The sequence below is a fragment of the Mobula hypostoma genome, chromosome 13 (genome assembly GCF_963921235.1).
Source record: "Mobula hypostoma chromosome 13, sMobHyp1.1, whole genome shotgun sequence".
NCBI lineage: Eukaryota > Metazoa > Chordata > Chondrichthyes > Myliobatiformes > Myliobatidae > Mobula > Mobula hypostoma.
Genome location: NC_086109.1, coordinates 14,291,127 through 14,310,442, shown reverse-complemented (window position 1 = coordinate 14,310,442; position 19,316 = coordinate 14,291,127). Strand labels below are relative to the sequence as shown.

The following is a 19,316-nucleotide window of genomic DNA, read 5'->3' as shown; positions in this document are numbered from 1 at the left end:
TAATAGGCTACATAATTAAAACAATTACATTATATAGGTAATGTGCTAATACTTAGCCAATGAAAAACGAGAAAAATGAGAAATAAAATTGAGAAAGCTAAATCGTTAGTTTAGCTACTATACTGCTTTCTGCCAGTGAGTGCAAAAACTACACGAGTTTGTTAAAAAATACAAATCCTATAAGAAGGTATTATAGGGTTTCCAACACTATGGACTCATTTTTAAGGATTCTTCATCTTCATCTCTTGTTCTCGGTATCTATCTATCTATCTGACTGTTTGTTTGTTTATTTATTATTTATTTTGTATTTGCGCAGTTTGTTGTCTTTTGCACGCTGGTTGTCCTCCTTGTTGGGTGCTGCCTTTCATCATTGTATTATGGTTATTGGATTTATTAAATATGCCCACAAGAAAATGAATCTCAGGATTGAATGTGGTAACATATATGTACTTTGATAATAAACTTACTTTGAACTTTGAATCCCTTTAATAATCATAGCTGTTTCAATAAGGTCACCTCTCATTCTTCTAAACCCTGCCATCCAGGCCATGCCAGGTTCTCAGGGTTCTCACAGTTACCTTTGGGCAGGAGTTACAGAAACTCAAAGTCCCACTCCACCAGGCTGAAGACCAGCTAACTGCCTTCTTGAACCAACTGGCACCACCCTAATCACTGCAGTTTAACCGCTCTATGACCACTTTGATCACTTTGTACTATTACGTATTTTTTTGTTCTAATTGTGTTCTTTCTTGTACAAAATGTGTGCATTTATGTTTAATTTATGCTTTTCTTGTGAACGCAGCTAATCTGATGCCATTTACCTGTGATGCTGTTGCAGGGAAGCTTTTCACTGTGCCTGTGTGTGCATTCACTTGGGCATCTGCCAAAAAAACCCGACTTGGCCTTTGACCTCAAAAGATCGCTTTCTTTTGTTTGGTAGGTGGCCAATATCCCAGTTATCCAGCTTTTTGCCGAGGCCACCTCGTTGCCTGCGATACCTTTCATCTTCGCCAAGTTTGATGGTGTCCTGGGGCTGGGATTCAGGACCATTGCCATCGATGACATCAAACCAGTGTTTGAAAGAATCCTGGACCAACATGTCCTCAGTGAAGACGTCTTCTCTGTTTATTACAACAGGTGGGACCACCCACTTCCTGATCAGCTTAACAGGGAGGTGGGGACGAATAACAGGATCTGGTGTGGTGTGTAATGTGAAGAAGGGAGACGTTGAGAGAAATTTCATAGCGGGAGGATAAAGTGACATCATTTTGAGATATGGCAAGTTGCAGTAAGTCTTGGCAGGATAGTGTCTTGGTAGGTGGGGTCTTCTATTCTTTGGCAACAGGGTCTTAACTGAGTAGATTTTTAGGGGAAGGATAACGTGTCAGGGCATTTGGGGTTAAAGAGATCAGGAAATGAAGGGTAGCGTTCAGGGGTATCTTTGGGGAAAGTTCAATGTTACAGTATGTATATCTAATAGGAGAGGTCCTTTCTCCTCTCCTATCAGATTCCTTCTTTTTCAACCCTTTACCTCTTCTAGCTATGATCTTCCAGCTTGAACCTTTCCACACCTCCCCATCCACACACCTTCCCCTTCACCTGGTCTCACCTATCACATTCCAGCTCATGATTCTTCCCCTCCCCCCACCTTCTTATTTTGGCTTCTTCCCCCTTCATTTTCAGTCCTGGCAAAGGGTCTCAGCCCAAAACTTCAACTGTTTATTCCCCTCCATAGATGCCACCTGACCTACCAAGTTCCTCCAGCATTTTATGTGTGTGTATTGTCCAAGATTCGAAGCATCTGCAGAATCTCTTGTGTTTTTGACATGGTCTGTCTGGGTGGTTTGCAAAACAAAAACTTTTCACTGTGGCTGGGTACATGTGACGATACCACAGCAAACCCATCTCCAATACCAACCTGTTGTATGAAAGGGAAGTGAAAATGCAATGTTAAACAAACAGCTGAGCTCATGGAGAAATAGGCAATCTGCAAATGAGTGATCCGGGATGATGGGCACAATCGATTTCCCAGGATTGGGAAATCAACGAATTAGACACCATAGTTTAGGGTGAGAGGGGACAGATTTAATTGGAACCTGAGGGACAACGCTTTCATCCAGAGAGTGGTCTGAACATAAAACGAGCTGCCAGAGGAAATGGTTGAAGCAGGAACATTAACCACCTGTAAGCAGTTGGAGGAATACACTACTGCCATCTTACAGCTGTAAGATCGTGGCTCAAACCCCGCCACTGCGGTTGAGGAGTTTATACATTCTCCCCATGACCATGTGGGTTTCCTCCGGGGGCTCCAGTGCCTTCCCACATTCCAAAGATGTACGTTTCGGATTAATGAGTCATGGGCACGCTGTGTTGGTGCTGCAAGGGAGACGATGTTGCCCAGAACAATCCTCGCTGATTTGATTTGACGGAAACAGTGCATATCGCTGAATGTTTCAATGTGACTAATTAAACTAATCTTTAAACATTATGATCTTTAAAAGGCACTTGGACAGATACACAGATAGGAAAGGTGTAGAGGGAAATGGGCCAAACGTAGGCAAGCGGGACTAGTTTAGATGGGCATCTTGGTTGGCATGGACCAAATGGGCGGAAGAGTCCAGTTCTGTGATGTAAGACTCCATAAGTTTATACTGGAATTATGGTAAAAATAGGATTAAGAAAAAGGGGAGGGGATATCACTGAAATGGAGCAATGAGGAGATGGAATTGAGAGATAATGTGAAAGATGAGTGGGGGAGGAGCTTGTCACAAGCATTAGGGTAACGGAGGGGTTCATTGTAACAGGATGAGGCTTGATGAGCGGTCTCTGCCCGAAACATTGATCCCCTATTCCTTTCCACAGATGCAGCCTGGCCTGCTGAGCTCCCCCGGCATTTTGTGGTGTGTTGCTCTGGACTTCCAGCATCTCTTTGTGTTTGGGACAGTGTAGAGAGGAGGCAGGTTGATAGACCAACGTGAGCATTGGACGGCACGTCCGGGAGGCTAGCGTGTGAGATGCAAAGGCATGCAAGCTGAGGGTGAAGTCATGCAAGAAGCAGAAGCAAGGAATGAGCTTCATTGCTTTTAGATCAGAGATGCGCTTATTCAACCATAAATCGATTAGTGTGAGTTTCAGTGCTGTGAACAAGAAGATTCCCATGTTGAAACTAATAAAAAGCAATTCTCTATTTTCCCTACCTGTTGCCCAGCATCAGTAACCAAATCTCCGTGATCACTACTATGATTATGAGGACACGCAGTCCTCTTTTATTGTCATTTAGTAATGCATGCATTAAGAAATGATACATTATTTCCTCCAGTGTGATATCACAAAACACAGGACAGACCAAGACTGAAAAAACTGACAAAACCACATAATTATAACATATGGTTACAAACAGTGTAACAATACCATAACTTGATGAAGAAGTCCGTGAACACAGTAAAGTTCAAAGTTTCTCAAATGTCCCACATCTCATGCAGATGGGAGAGGAAAGAAAAACTCTCCCTGCCATGCTGACCACAATCCGACTCTGAGTCATCTGAAAACTTCGAGCTCTGATCAGCTCTCCGACACCGAGTACTGAGCACCATCTCTGTCCGAACGATTCAACCTCCTTCTCGGTCGCCAAAAGCAGGCAAGGCCGGGGGTTTAGAGGCCTACCTCCAAAAGATTCATGACCACACAGTAACGACAGCAGCGAATGGGCGTTTCAGAAATTTCTCCAGATGTTCCTCTGTGCTTTCGCGTCTGTCTCCATCAAATCAGAATTGTCCACGGCCCCTATTTAACAGATACAATATCATTTTCACCGGAGAGCTGCCATCTTCTCCTCCCGCCGAACACATAAAAGTCCATTGTTTACTGTTATAATTATAAAAAGAGATAATAGAAAAATTAGGATGCTTGAATGATTTTTAATTTTTATCACCCAAGAATGAGTTTTTCATTGATTCTATTGTATTTTCTTACTCGACTGTGAAAGACCACAAGAAAATGAATCTTAGGGTTGCATATGGTGAGGTATATTTACTTTGATATTAAATTTACTTTGAAGTTTGAACCTGGTCGGTACCCATTCAGCATTTGAAGTCAGCAGCCATGAGGGCGGTGTCCATTATCGTCTTTGGGAAAGGGGTGACTGGAGGTCATATAAGACTGAAAGAGTACAGAGAAATCTTACGAGGATCTTGTCCGAATTTGAGGACCTGAATTATCAGGAAAGTTTGAATAGGTGAGGGCTTTATTCTCTGGAGAATGAGCAGAGATTTGATAGACGCATACTAAAATTAAGGGGCATACATAAGATAAATGCAAGGAGGATTTTTCCACTGAGGTTGTGTAAGATTAGAACTGAAGGTTGTAGGTTAAGGGTGAGAGGTGAAATATTTAAAGGGAACCCGAAAGGAAACTTATTTACTCAGAGGGTTGTGTTGGTGTGCCAGTGGAAGCGGGGGAATACGAGTTCAATTGCAACGTTTAAGAGAAGTTTGGTTAAGTACATAAACACAAGAGATCCTGCAGATGCTGAAATTCCAGAGCATCACTCACACAAAATGCTGAGAATTCAACAGGTCAGGCAGCATCTATGGAGAGGAATAAACAATCATCGTTTTGGGCCAGAACCCTTCATCAGGACCCCAGTGTAAAGTAAATGGATGGGAGGGGTATGGAGGGCGACTCTCCAAGTGTGAGTTCTTTGTATGAGACAGAATAACAGTCTAGCATGGACTAGATGGGCCAAAGGGCTGGTTTCTGTACTCTATCATTCTATGACTGTGCTAAAACCTTTAGGGTTATGTCTAAGAGTTACACCTGTATTACCTAAATCAGATATTATTCTGTGTATTTTGGTCAACTTAATGGCTCGCCCTGGACAGTCACAGAATGATTGACCAGATGCCATCCTAAGTGAAGAGGTTGATTTTGTGGGATACGTTGATACAGATGTTAAGAGGCATAGATCGGCTGGGTAACCAGAGACTTTTTCCCAGAGCAGAATTGACTAGTGAAGGAGGCATCATCTTAAGGTGGCTGAAGAAAGCACTGGAGGGATAGCGGAGGCAAGTTTTTTTACACAGAGACTGGTAGGTGCGTGGAACTTATGTGAGGGCTGGTGGTAGAGGCAGATACATTAGGGGTATTTTAGAAACTCTTAAGTAGGCACTTAGATAACCGAAAAATGGAGGGCCATATCGGAGGGAAGGGTTAGATTAATCTGTGGGCCGAAAGGTCTGTTGTGTGATGTATGTTCTATGTTCTAAGATTTCCTTCACCCCTCTCCACCTTTTCCTTGGTTCCTTCTTTCCTGTTACCTCGCGGGTTTTTATTAACTTTGTCTGTGCTCTTGATTCACGCAGAGATTCCCACGAGACTCCAGGCGGCGAGGTTATCCTGGGGGGCACTGACCCTTCCTATTACACTGGAGAGTTCCACTATCAGGAGCTGATCAAGGCAGGTCACTGGCAAATCAGGATTAAAGGGTGAGCCACACACCAGGAGTCTGTACTCACATCTTTCTGTGTAGTTAACAATCAAACGACGCAATTTCTCAAAGGAAAGAAGGTTTATATTTACAAGTCTCTAACTTTGACTTTTAACTTTGTAACTCTTTTGTTTAACCGACCGCGTAACTTAGTCAGAATGGATCATGTGCCTCAGACGGCATTGGTTATTTTCATTTAGAGATGCAGCACGATAATAGGCCCTTCCAGCCCAGACAGCCTGCATCACCCAGTTACGCCCATAGGACCAATTAGCCCACTAACCAGAATGTCTTTGGAATGTGGGAGGAAAATGGAGCACCCAGAGGAAACCCACTCAGACACGGGTAGAATGTACTAACTCCTTACAGACAGCGTCAGAAGTTGAATCTGGGTCCCTGGCATGTAATAGCATTATGCTAACCCGCTACACTACAGTGACATTCCAATTATGCTAAAATTATGTTTTTCTCTAGTTATAAAGGCATTTATGGAGGAAGGAAATAACTGTAGACGATATGCCTTTCCCTTTTTAAACCTGTATAATATAATAAAATCCTTGAAGCTCTCACCCATTCAATCCATTGAACCAATTGATAATCCTTCATCAGATAATGGCTTTTGTCCTTACAGTCTCTGTAAGTGTCTCCCTGCTTCAGACCTTAGTGAGCCTTTCCAGCAATACGGAACAGATCTGTAGATCTTTTATAGCATAGACCCATCAATAAAGTCTCTTACCAGAGCAAACCAGTCATCCTCATCCACCCCATTCTCAATACGTAGCCCTGATAATTATTTTACCCCTGGAGTCTACCCCATGCCCTCTTGAAAACCATCGCTGACTGTGCTGTCACTGTGAGTACTAGATCACAGGTACTTCCTGCGCTAATAACACACACAAAAAGATTCTGTAGATGCTGGAAGCCTTGAGTCCTGACGAAGGCTGTTGGCCCGAGACGTTGACTGTTTATTCCTCTCCTGCTGCTGAGTTCCCCTGGCATTTTGTGTGTGTTGTTTCCTGCATGACAAAGCTTTTCTTCACATCCCGCTTTTCGAACTGGAATCAGGTTTATTATCACTGACATATGTGATGCACTATCAATTACTCCAAAAGACTGGAAGTAGAGTAAATACTGAAAGGCTTTTATTAACAGTAAATGGACCAACGTCCATGCTGAGTATCTGCCCCGGACTGAGGGAGGAGCAGTGGCACGATCGCCTTTATTTGGGGGTCTGTGGGAGGAGCCACAGGGGCAGTCAGCAGAGGGGTGTGTCCAGACAGGTAACCCAGTTACAACCTATATATATATGGTTTACCACAATATTTCATGAAGTTTGTTGTTTTGCAGCAGCAGTACAGTGCAATACTTAAAAAAATACTATGTTACAATAAGAAATATTTAAAAAATAATTAAGTAGTGCAAAAAGGGAGCACGATGGTGAGGTAATGTTCGTGGCTTCATGGACTGTTCAGAAATCTGATGGCAGAGAGGAAGAGGCTGTTCATAAAACAGTCAGTGTGTGTCTTCAGGCTCCTGTACCTCCTCCCTGATGGTAGCAATGAGAAGAGGGCATGTCCTGGCTGGTGAGGGTCGTTAATAATAGATGCCACCTTTTTGAGACATAGATACAATAGATAGCCAGAATCTCTTTTTCCCAGGTTTGAAATCTCATAGTTTAAAGGGCATAACTTTAGGTGAGAAGAGTAAATTACAAAGGAGTTGTGCAGGATAAGTTTTTTAACGCAAAGAATGGTAGATGGCATTGTCAGAATAGTGGTGGAAGCAGATATGATACTAGCATTCAAGGGGAGGGCCATGGTAGCATAGCAGTCAGTATTACGCTTTACGGCACCAGTAATCGTAAGATCAGGGTTCTATTCTTGCCACTCTCTGTATGGTGGGTTTTGGCATGAGCCCCCAAGTCCTCAATACCTTCTACAAGGGCATCATTGACAGCATCCTGACTGGCTGTATCACCACCTGGTACTGGAACTGCACCAACCTTAATCGCTGGGCGCTGCAGAGAGTGGTACGGACAGCCCAGCACATCTGGGATGTGAACTTCCCTCCATCGAGGACATTCACCGCAGCAGGTGCAGAAAGGAGGGCTGGAAGATCATCAGGGACACCAGTCACCCCAAACATAGACTGTTTCAGCTGCTTCCGTCTGGCAAACGGTACTACCGCGTTAAAGCCAGGTCCCCCAGGCTACGGGACAGCTTCTTTCTACAAGCCTTTAAACTTGTAAGTTCACATGTCTGTAGATTGCAACGGAGTCATGACACAAAAATTTTTAGTCCCCCACATTGTGGGACAGATGTAAGATCTAAATAAATTCAAATTCAAACTCAAATGCAAATACAAATTTTTACGGGTGCTCTGGTTTTGCCCCACATTCCAAAAACGTTTGGGCTGCCACTGGAAGTGTGTTCTGCCCCCAGCATATCCTCAGACTGTGTTGGTTGTCAATGCAAATGATGGACTTCATTGAATTGTATGTTTTGATGTTTTGATGCACGTGTAACAAGTAAAACTGATCATTAGATAGGCACATGAATATACAGGGAGCGGAGGGATGTGGACCATGCACAGACTGAAGGGATTGTTTCTGCAACTTCTGCCCGATGAAGGCATCAACTTAATGTCCAAATCTTCTCACCTACTTGGAGAGCAGAGATGGGCATATGTCCCACTATTCATCCAGATCGACTTTGCAGATTTGAAAGAATCCATGTGGAATCTGCAATCTGGAGTTCAAGTATGATCTTTCCCACTAATTTTCAAACTGTAGCTGGCAAAGCTAACATATACAGGACTGTGCAAAAGTCTTAGGGACGTATGTCTAGCTAGGGTTCCTAAGACTTTTGCACTGTGCTGTAGTAGTTTTATATATTGCACTGTACTGCTGCCGGAAAGAAAAAACAATTTCCATAACATATGTGAGTGATGATAAACCTGGTTCCGATATGGGTCTCTATTGTGGACTGAGAGTGGGAAGAGGACAAGGAGAGGGGAGTCATGTGTGGGAAAAGGGGGAGGGAGTGGGAAGCAGCAAAGAGTATTCTGTGATGATCAATAAACCCATTGTTTGGAATCAGACCTTGCCTGGTGTCTCTGGGCTGGGTGTGTCTGTACCCCGTACAACCCCCCCACTCCGCTCCTGGCACTCCTCCTCTGCCACCTGTCCCTTGCCCCTCCCCTGGCGCTCCACCCTCACCATTCCCACCACATTGTTGCCCGCTTCTATGTTTGCATGATTTGTGTTTTTTTTCCCTTTCTCTGCACAATGGGAGTGGGTCTTTAATGTTTTTAAATTGTGTTTGTTCGGGTTTCTTGCTTTGAGGCTGCCTGTAAGCAGGCAAATCTGAATGTTGTATAATTTATACATACTTCAATAATAATGTACTGTGAATCTTGAATCTTTTCTCCTGCCCGATTTACATACTCACTCTCCACTCCATGTTGGCGAATACAGGACTGTGCAAAAGTCTTAGGCACCCTAGCCCTATATATATATGTATATACCTAAGACCTTTGCGCAATACTGTATTATTTATCTTAACACTCATGAACTAAAATGCAGGCTGGGCCTTTTCAGTGGCCACCAGAAGGTACATCCACATGGCTGCATCGGTTAGGAATCACGTAAAGACGAGCAAGTAAGGATAGGAGATCATCATCATCATTAGGTGCCATGCCCAGTTTGAGCTTTGACTGCCATGGCCCACACACTCCTGTTTCGGGTCAAGTGGATCAATTCATTGGTATACATTTCCAGTTCTCTGGCTGCTGTCTCCATCATCATTTGTCTTTGTCTTCCTCTTGCTTTCTTCCCGTCAATCTTTCCCATAATTACCATGCATTCTAACTCCTCTTTCCTCATCACATGTCCAATGAAGTTACGTTGCCTTTTCATGATCTCATACATTATTTCTCTTTTTGTATTTGCTCTGTTCATGACATCCTCTTTAGATATACATTTCGTCCATGATATTCTTTGCATCCTCCTCAAAAACCACATCTCTGCTGCTACAATTCATTTCCTCATGTTACTAGGTATTGTCCAACATTCTGAGCCATATAATATAACTGGATAAACGTAACATTTCAGTACTCTGAGGCGGGTTGTCATGCCTAGTTTAGTATTGGTCAGTATACTCTTCATTCTCGTAAAGGTGTCTTTTGCCATCCCTATTCTTCTTTTGATGTCCAAGTCGCACCTGCCACCTGATGTCACCCAGCTTCCTAAGTAGCAAAAGTTCTGTACTTGTTTTATGTCTTCCCCATTTATTCTCAGCCTGCAGATAGGATTCTCCTTCTTTTCAGATATCACCAGACATTGTCTTTTTCCACTTGATAGATAGACCCATTTTTGCACTTTCTTCAACAATTATATCAATTAAGTTTTGTAGTTCTTCTTCTGTACTTGCAATTAACACAGTGTCATCTGCATATCTGAAATTATTGATATTTTCACTGCCAACTTTGGTTCCCAAGATTTCTCTTATTTTTTGTACTATTGTTTCACTGTACACATTAAATAAATCAGGGGAGAAAACACACCCTTGTCTAATGCTTCTCTTGATTTTCATAAACTGACTCACTTCTCCATCTATTCTTACAGCGGTAGTTTGTTCCCAGTACAGGTTTCTGATTAGGCAGAGGTCTTTCAAATCTAGATCTAGAGTTTTCTGTAATATTTCAAATAACTTATTGTGCTTCACTTTATCAAATACTTTTGTGTAGTCAATAAAACAAACGAATCTTTTTGCATTTGAATAGCTTATTCTGATAGCATCCTTAACATCAATATTGTGTTTCTTGTACCTTTGTCTTTCACAAAACCACATTGTTCTTTATCTATTTCAGCTTGTATCTTCAGCTCTTGTCATCAAAATTCTTAGAAGTATCTTGGTGATATGACTCATTAAACTTATGGCCCTATGTAATTCACATTCTATTGCTCCAGCTTTCTTAGGAAGAGTGAATAATGCTGATTTTTTCATCTCTTCTGGTATTATTCCAGTCTCATAAATGTCTTTGATTAAATCAGTAAGTTTTTCAATTCCAGAATCTTCATGGGCGATAATTTGTTCTATTACTAATTCATCAGGACCTGCTGCCTTTCCTTTCTTCATCTTATTTATTGCATTACAAACTTCAGATTTTAAAATACTTGGACCTTCAATGTTTTTCTTAATTTCTGGTTTTTCACCTCAATCGTCTTCAAACAATTCCTGAATATACTCAGTCCATCTATTCATAATCTCATCTTTTTCCATGATAATGGTACCATCCTTTGTTTTCAAACATCCACCTGAAGAACAGAGGAGCTTTTTACCAGTGATATTCTGGTTCTGTTGATGAAACCTTTTTGGATCAGTAATAGGGATTCTTTCTATTTGCTCACATTCCTGGTTTAACCATTCTTCTTTGGCTTTTTGACATGAGCTTTTAACTTTCTTATCTAAGGACTTCTATTCTATAGGATTTGCTTTCTTCTATCTCCTTTCTTCCATTAGATTTTTGATTTCATCTGTCATCCATTTATTCTTTGTGATTTTTTCTTTTTTAGGAATCACTGACTTTGCTGATTCTATCAAGGCATCCTTTAGAGAGTTAAATTTCATTTCTACATGATTGCTATCATCTTCCACAGATTCTATTTCTAGACTTTGAAATCTATTCCTTACTTCAATTGTAAATTTTTGTCCGAAGTTTTCTTTTTTAATTAATTGCAAGTAATCAAGGGATTGTTCAGGTTTTTGCTTCTGTAGTTTTTTAAGTTTTATTTCTACATGACATATACTGGGTTATGGTCACTATTACAGTCTGCACCTGGATATGTTTTGCATTGAGTCACTGAATTTCTAAATCTTTGGTTTATAGTAATAAAGTCAATTTGATTTCTAGTGTTATCACCTGGACTTTTCCAGGTCCACAAGCGTCTTGGATGGGTTTTAAAGTAGGTATTCATAATGACCTGATTATTCATCTTGCACCATTCTACCCATTTCTCACCCCTTTCATTTCTTTACCCTAGTCCAAATTTTCCTACGGTATTTCCATCAGCATCTTGTCCTACTTTAGCATTTAGATCTCCCATGACAATAACAATATCTTGAGATTTGCATCCATTCTTTGCTTGTTCAAGCTCTTCATAGAATTTATCTCTATCTTCATTTGTTCCATCTGTTGTTGGTGCATATACCTGTATAATTGCTAAATCAAATGGTTGTCCTCTGAATTTACCATGGAGCACTCTTTCTGATATTGCCCAATGTCCTAAAACACTTTTTGCCATGTTTTCATCCGTAAGAATTCCTACTCCATTAGTAAGGGATGTTCCACAAGAATAAACTAGTGTTTTAGTTCTAATCTGACATGTTCCAGCACCTGTCCAACAAACTTCGCTGATTCCCATGATGTTAATCTTTAAGGATAGGAGATAAATTTCCTAAAGTATGTGAGCAAACTGACAGGTTTTTATGACAATGCAGTGGATTTGTCGTTGCCATATTTTAAAATTGGAACTAGTAAGTTCACATATTTCACTGGACATGGCGAGATTTGAACTCATTGCTCTCAGTCATTTGTCCAGGATGGCTAAACCAATAGCTAACTAGAACACAATATATGACAGGGTTGAGTAGTACACTGAATGTGGATAATTGCATTGAACAGAGAGAATGGCATTGCAGTGTTGGTCATTCTTAGCTTGATTGCCGCTACCTCCCCCCTCCCCCACTAATTACTTATATGTACAGCACATAGCAACTATCTCATTTACCTTGTCAGCCAAATCCAACAAGCATAGTGTTAACCACATTAAATCTTTCAACCCTCTCTTTGCTCTTGTTAGTAATTATAGGGACATTGTAGTGAAGAAATGTTTTCAGACTGCACATTCAAAGATTCGAAGTACATTCAAAGCATGTATGCAGTATACAACCCTGAGAGTCATCTTTCTGCAGGCAAAAACAAAACAAAGAAACACCATTGAACCCGTTCAAAGAAAACATCGAACACACTACGTGTTTAAAAAAAGAACAAATCGTGCAAAAGGCAAAAAAAAATAAGCAAACACACAGAATATTAAACATCAAACTGCAGAATCCTTGAAACAGGAATGTTCAATTTAGCGCTGCTGTACATTGACTGCAGGCCGTGGAACCATCCTGCCCCAGTCAAAATCTCACAAAATAGCAATAAAAGAGGGAGTAACCAGAAGCACAAATAAATGAATGGCAGAGTCCTCCATAAACCACCGATCCACCTTCTGAATTCCTTAATTGCTGACAGTATTAAAAGTATGTGGACTTTCACTGTATCATCTTTAGTAGACGGGAAGTTGCACGGCATCCATCTCTGTTTTCCTTTTGTCCTCCAGAATTTCCATCGATGGGGAGCTAACACTGTGCAGTGAAGGGTGTGTGGCCGTTGTCGACACTGGTTCCTCCTACATCACTGGGCCGGCAGCTTCTGTCTCAACCCTAATCAATGCCATTGGGGCCACGTCATTGGCAGAGGGAGAGGTAAGGATTGCATTGGTCATTGTTAGTTTGTGAGCTGCTTTCTGTATCTTTGCTTCAGAAGACATTGGATTTGAATCCCAGTCCGGACATGAGTGATTAATACTGGGGAGTATACATGTAATGGTAAGCACAAATTGAGCAGCTATTGGAGGACTGGCTCTTTGAGGCTTTCGGGGGAGAGGGAAACCAAGTGAGACCCTTAATCTTTAAACTACTCAAATGGATTAATTGTTTAGTGAGCTTGTAGTTGAGACTTAAACAAGGTTACTGACAACATAAAGATTAAACTTAAGGATAAAAAATTAGCTTTTATTTGTCACATCAAAGTTCACAGTTCAAAGTAAATTACCAAAGTACATACATGTCACCATATACAACCCACAGATACATTTTCTTGCAGGCATACCATATAAATCCAATAACCATAATAGAATCAGTGAAAGACTGCACCAACAGGGCAGACAGCCAAGGTGCAGAAAACAACAAACTATGCAAATACAAAAGAAAGAAAAATAACAATATTAAAAAATAAATAAGCAATAAATATCGAGAACATGAGATGAAGAGTCTTTGAAAGCGAGTCCATAGGAGAAACATGCAGTAAAAGGCATCATTTGCGTCAAAGACGAACACCATCCAACTATATTCTGGGGGCAGCCCACAAATGTTGGTATGTTTCCAATGGCAACAGAGCATGAATACAACTTACTAACCATAACTCTTACATTTATGGAGTGTGAGAGGAAAACTTGAACACCTGGAGGAAACCTATGTGGCTATGGTTGAGAACAAAGAAACTCCTCAAAGACAGCGTTGGGGAATTGAATCCCAGTCACTGATTGCTGGTGGTGTAACACCATTACACTAACTGCTATGTTACCGTGCCAACCTTTTATTTAATAGGAATAATATAAAAAGACACCAATTACAGCTAATTAAATCAAGTAGGGTAGGATCAGGTGATGTGCTGAAGTTATATGATGTGGGAGCTGGTGGACCCTATTGTGGTCCCTGGTGACCACTTCTGCAGCAAGTGATGTAAGGCACTGGATGTGCTTTATTGTATCTCAATGTTGCTGCTTCATCCAGTTCAGTTCTAGCCTTCAGGCCTTTGAGTTTGCCAATCCCTTTCTCAAACTTCTTCTCATTAGCATTAATCAGCTGTTCCAGTCTCTGGTTAGTGCTACCACTGGGCTGCCATTGCCTGGTGATGCCACACTGAGAGCTTAGACTGAGCACTAGTCTAGTTGGATTTTTCTCAACCATTCACATCTGAAAAGTGCTGGACCTCCACTTTTCAATACATAAAACTCTAAACGTTGTGTTTGGTCTCCATACATCACTTTTACTTGCAGTTTGCCTTTGGGGGACACATTTTCACCTGTGTAAGTCCTTAGCATCACTGAAGTCTCTAATGGCATCTCAGAAAACAGTCATCCTCTGAAATTATAGACAAAGTTGACCCTGCTTCCAGTTCCATTTTCAGTTTGGCACCAAAGACATCTATTGTGATCCATATGATTTTGTGATCTGCTTTAGTAATACTATGCAATTCTAGACATAACAGCTCACCTTTGCCAGACTCTATATTGTCTGATTCTGTTTCACATTCAGTCACTTTATGCTTTTGCTTAGTTTTGTGTTTGAGACTTTCCACTCGGCTGTTATTTTTGTCTGCCTTACACACTCTCTCTATGTAACCTTGTCTGTGACACTTTCTGCAGATATTTCTTTGAGCCAATAGTCATTTGCATCATGGGAGGATTTGCCACATTGACAACGTCTTTGGCTTTTTGCGCCATTCAGGGACATTTTGTGCATTTCACATTCTAACCTCCTTTTCTGTAATTCTGCTGCATCCTTTGCTGCAGTCTCTAACGATATTGAAATAGTCAATGCCCGTTCTAGTGTTAGGTCTCTTTCAGACAGTTACCTCTTTTGAGTGCTTTGACCAAGCATGCCACATACCAGCCTGTCCCTTAATGCTTCAGTAAGTCCATCTCTAAAGTCACAGTGCTGGAAAAGTTTGCACAGTTCTGCAATGTATTCAGAAAGGCTTTTATCTTTTGACTAGTTCCTTTTGTAAAATCTAAATCTCTCAGCTATTGCCAGCAGTTTAGGGCTCAAGTGATTTTGTAAAACTTTAACAATTTCATTAGATGTCTTGCTTGCTGTCTTTTCAGGGGTTACTAGGTTGCGTAACAGACTGGACACCCTTGCACCCAATAAGCTAAGGAATGTAGGGGCTTTCTTTTGCTCCTCCATGTTGTTTGTGTTACAATATTCTTCAGCTTTCTAGAGATACGACTCCCAGCCTTCAATATCGCTATCAAATTCGTCAACTTTCCCAACTGAAACCATCGCCGCATTTCTTCGCTTTAAATTCAGCGTGTCTTTCACTGTTATTCATGGGTCCCCCAGCTTTCTTGTGCTGTTTAACTCTTACTGTTTCGTCCCGTAGCTGTCGGTGCAGTTCAATATATTTTCTGACATTCAGGTTTGCACTCATCGCCAACTTGTTGTGTCCGTGCACACCTACTTATATATTAAATAAAGGCACGCATGCAAGAGATGGCTTTAACTGGTGTATTCCCATTGCAGTGAGAGAGAGAGAGAATACACATGTGTAGACAACAGCACATACACAGACACAGATCGACACCTAGTGCTAAAGGGGGTCATTGCTCTAAAATAAATAGATCCATATATTACAGAATCCATTAACGTTATTTCATTATTCTGTTTTTATGCACTACGTTTATTCTGGAAATGATAGTAATTTTATATTTTTGTACTGTACTGCTGCCACAAAAAAATCATATAAGATGGTAATAATAAACCCAAAGCAAGACAGACAAAATGCTGGAGGAACTCAGCAGGCCAGGCCAGATCTATGGAAAAGAGTAAACAGTCGACATTCCGGGTGGAAAGCCTTCTTCTCGGCCCAAAATGTCAATTGTTTCCTCTTTTCTGTAGATGCCACCTGACCTGCTGAGCTCCTCTAGCACTTTGTGAGCATGGCTTTGGATTTCCAGCATCTGCAGATTTCTAATGTTTGAGATAATAAGCCCAATGCTGATTCTGAATCTGTGGTTTGAACACTGTGGCACATCTGGGAGGGGGAGGGTTACCCGGAGACTGTGTATCTGGCAGCAGGCACAGCCATTAGATTAGCTGCCTCAAATTCAGTCTGCGTTCAGGACAAGAGGGTATGAGTGTGAGTAAGGAGAGGAGGGGGATCCAAGAGATAGTACTGGAGGAGCCTCAGCCTTCGAACTCTTCCAACAGATCTGAGATTCTTGCCCCCTGTGTGGGTGAGAGTGGGGGCTATAGGAAGGATGAGCAACCAGACTGTGGTACAATGAAACCATTCACGACGGGGGAGAGACAAGGGAAATGTAATTGTAATTAGGGATAGTATAGAAAGGGGAATAGACACATTTCTCTACCACAAATATCAAGAGTCCCAAAGGTTGTGTTGTCTGTCAGGTGCTTGGGTTCGGGACATCTCATCTGAACTGCAGAGGAATTAGAAGTGGGAGGGGTAAGATGCAATAACTTTGATCCAAGTGGGTACCAACAACGTAGGTAGAAAAGGAAAGAAGTTCTGCTGAGGGAAATTGAGCAGCTAGGGACTAAATTAAAACACAGAAACAAAAAGGTAATAGTCTCCGGTTTGTAACCTGAGCCACAAGCAAACTGGCACAGGGTCGATACGCCTAGGGAGTTAAATGTGTGGCGGAAAGCATGGTTTGGGAGAAGTGGGTTTGTATCTTTGGGTCATTGGCACCAGTATTAGGGAAGGATGGAACTGTTCCAATGGGGCGGTCTTCATCTGAACTACACTGGAACCAGTGGCAAATCGTGTAACTAGGGTAGTGGATAAGGCTTTAAACTAAATGGTAGAGGGTGGCGCAAAGGGACTTAGGAGTCTTAGTGCAGGATTCCTGAAAGGATAAAGCAGGTTGCATCGGTAGTAAGGAAGGCAATGCAATGTTAGCATTCATTTCAAGAGGACTAGAATATAAAAGAAAGGATGCTTTTATCTAAAAGCTGAGGCTTTATACAGCATTGGTCAAACCGCACTTGGAGTACTGTGAGCAGTTTTGGGCATCTTATCTAGGAAAGAATACTTTGTACGTTAAATGATGTACAAGTATAGTTACTGTTATAGTAATCACAAAATAATCTGCAGGTGCTGGGATCAAAGCAACACTCACAACACGCTGGAGGATGCTGCCTGACCTGCTGAGTTCCTCCAGTGTGTTGTGAGTGGTGCTAATATTTTTATAAGATGTTTGAGATTGAAAAGAAGGCCTTCATTTATTTATGTATTTAGAGATATAGCATGGGACAGGCCCTCCTGCCCAACAAGTCCACACCACCCAAATACACCCATGTGACCAATTAATCTACGAACCCGTCCATTTTTGGAATGTGGGAGGAAACTGGAGCACCTGGAGGAAACCCATGTCGCCACGGGGAGAGCGTACAGACTCCTTACAGACAGCGGCGGAATTGAACCCAAGCACTAGGCTAACCACTACGCTACTGCGCTGCCTCACATTTATTGTTACATTCCCCAACCCCTACTTGGGCTTTAATATCTTGCTGAGCCATTTCAGGTGTAGTTAAGATACGCCGAAATTACAATGATAGATGTGACATCATGAGTAAGCTTATCCAGATTGGGTTAGGGTGAGCAGACTCCTTTCCTGAGGGACATCAGTAAACCAGGGCTTTTTGTTATGATGATCCAGAAGTTTCACATTCACCATTTCAGACTCTAGTGTTTCAAGTAAAATGCTACGTCTTCTTATGGTGGTTGTCCATCATGTCTGACGAGAGTTTTTAAAATGGAAAAGCCATTGTGCTGGAGCCGTTCCACTCTCTCAACATCAGAAGTCTGGGTCCAGCGATATTAATAAGCGTCATGGACTCGGATCCTCGGTTGCAGTGGTTCACCGTGATGCACTCTGTTCCTTGTCATACCCTTCGCTCTCCGTGCAGCCTTGCAGATCTGCCTTCACGGCCATTGGATCTCACCCGCCTAGACCGCCGGAGCTGAGTTAAACTAGGACAGGCATGCCCCTATCTCACATGGGTATGAGGCCGCCGGCTGCCCTCCTATACTACAGGAAAAATTACAGTTCTAAATGCATTTAATTGGGCATGAATCATCTTGGGATGTCTTGAGTCAGGAATAGGTGTTCCATCTCAGTTTAATCATGACTGCAATAGCATTAAGGAAACCTTGCGTTAGAAAGCAACTTGCAGAGTAGGTGATGTTCATGGGTGTAAGCTTAAATATATCTACCTAAGCAGAAAAGTGCTTATTTCAACCAAGATAGACGAAGGCTCTTTTGTTTTCATCTTGTCAATAAATATGCAAAAAATAGTTAACATTTGCAAACATTAGCTATCCTAAACAGATGTATGAGATCATATGCTCAGCGACTGTGTCTGTGACAGATTATTAGTTATGTATCAGAAATGTGGTTCCTTTCATCTGGATTCCTAATTTGGCATGTTTGAATGTATCTGACAATGAAGTTTTGTATTTTACAGAGAATCAAGACCAATGAGTATATTTTTGTAGTAATCATGCATGAAATCACTCAATTTGTCTACTTATTTCTTTGTTTAGGTCACGGTTAGGAGGGGGAAGGGGAAGAGTCAGGTAATAGGGAGTACCCCGGTGGCTGTGTCCCTTAACAATAGGTACTCCTGTTTGAGTACTGTTGTGGGGGACAGCTTACCTGGGGGAAGCGACAGTGGCCGTGCCTCCGGCACAGAGTCTGGCCCTGTAGCTCAGAAGGGTAGGGCAAGGAAGAGGAGGGCAGTTGTGATACGGGACTCAATAGTAAGGGGGTCAGATAGGTGATTCTGTGGACGCAGTCCAGAGACCCGGATGGTAGTTTGCCTCCCTGGTGCCAGGGTCCGGGATATTTCTGATCGTGTCCAAGATATCCTGAAGTGGGAGGGTGAGGAGCCAGAGGTCGTGGTACATATTGGTACCAATGACATAGGTAGGAAAAGGGATGAGGTCCTGAAAGGAGAATATAGGGAGCTAGGAAGGGAGTTGAGAAAAAGGACCGCAAAGGTAGTAATCTCGGGATTACTGCCTGTGCCACGCGACAGTGAGAGTAGGAATGCGATGAGGTGGAGGATAAATGCGTGGCTGAGAGATTGGAGCAGGGGGCAGGGATTCAAGTTTTTGGATCATTGGGACCTCTTTTGGCGCAGGTGTGACCTGTACAAAAAGGACGGGTTACACTTGAATCCTAGGGGAACCA

General features: G+C 41.9%; 1 protein-coding gene across 1 annotated transcript in view; it reads left to right on the top strand.

The window, feature by feature from the left end:
* The window catches only part of ren (renin), a 68,509-nt gene that overhangs the window by 27,545 nt on the left and 21,648 nt on the right, over window positions 1-19,316 (top strand). The window contains exons 5-7 of the mRNA XM_063066442.1: window positions 941-1,137; window positions 5,361-5,483; window positions 12,876-13,020. Coding sequence (XP_062922512.1) covers window positions 941-1,137; window positions 5,361-5,483; window positions 12,876-13,020 — 465 coding nt within the window. The remainder of the gene's footprint in view (window positions 1-940; window positions 1,138-5,360; window positions 5,484-12,875; window positions 13,021-19,316) is intronic.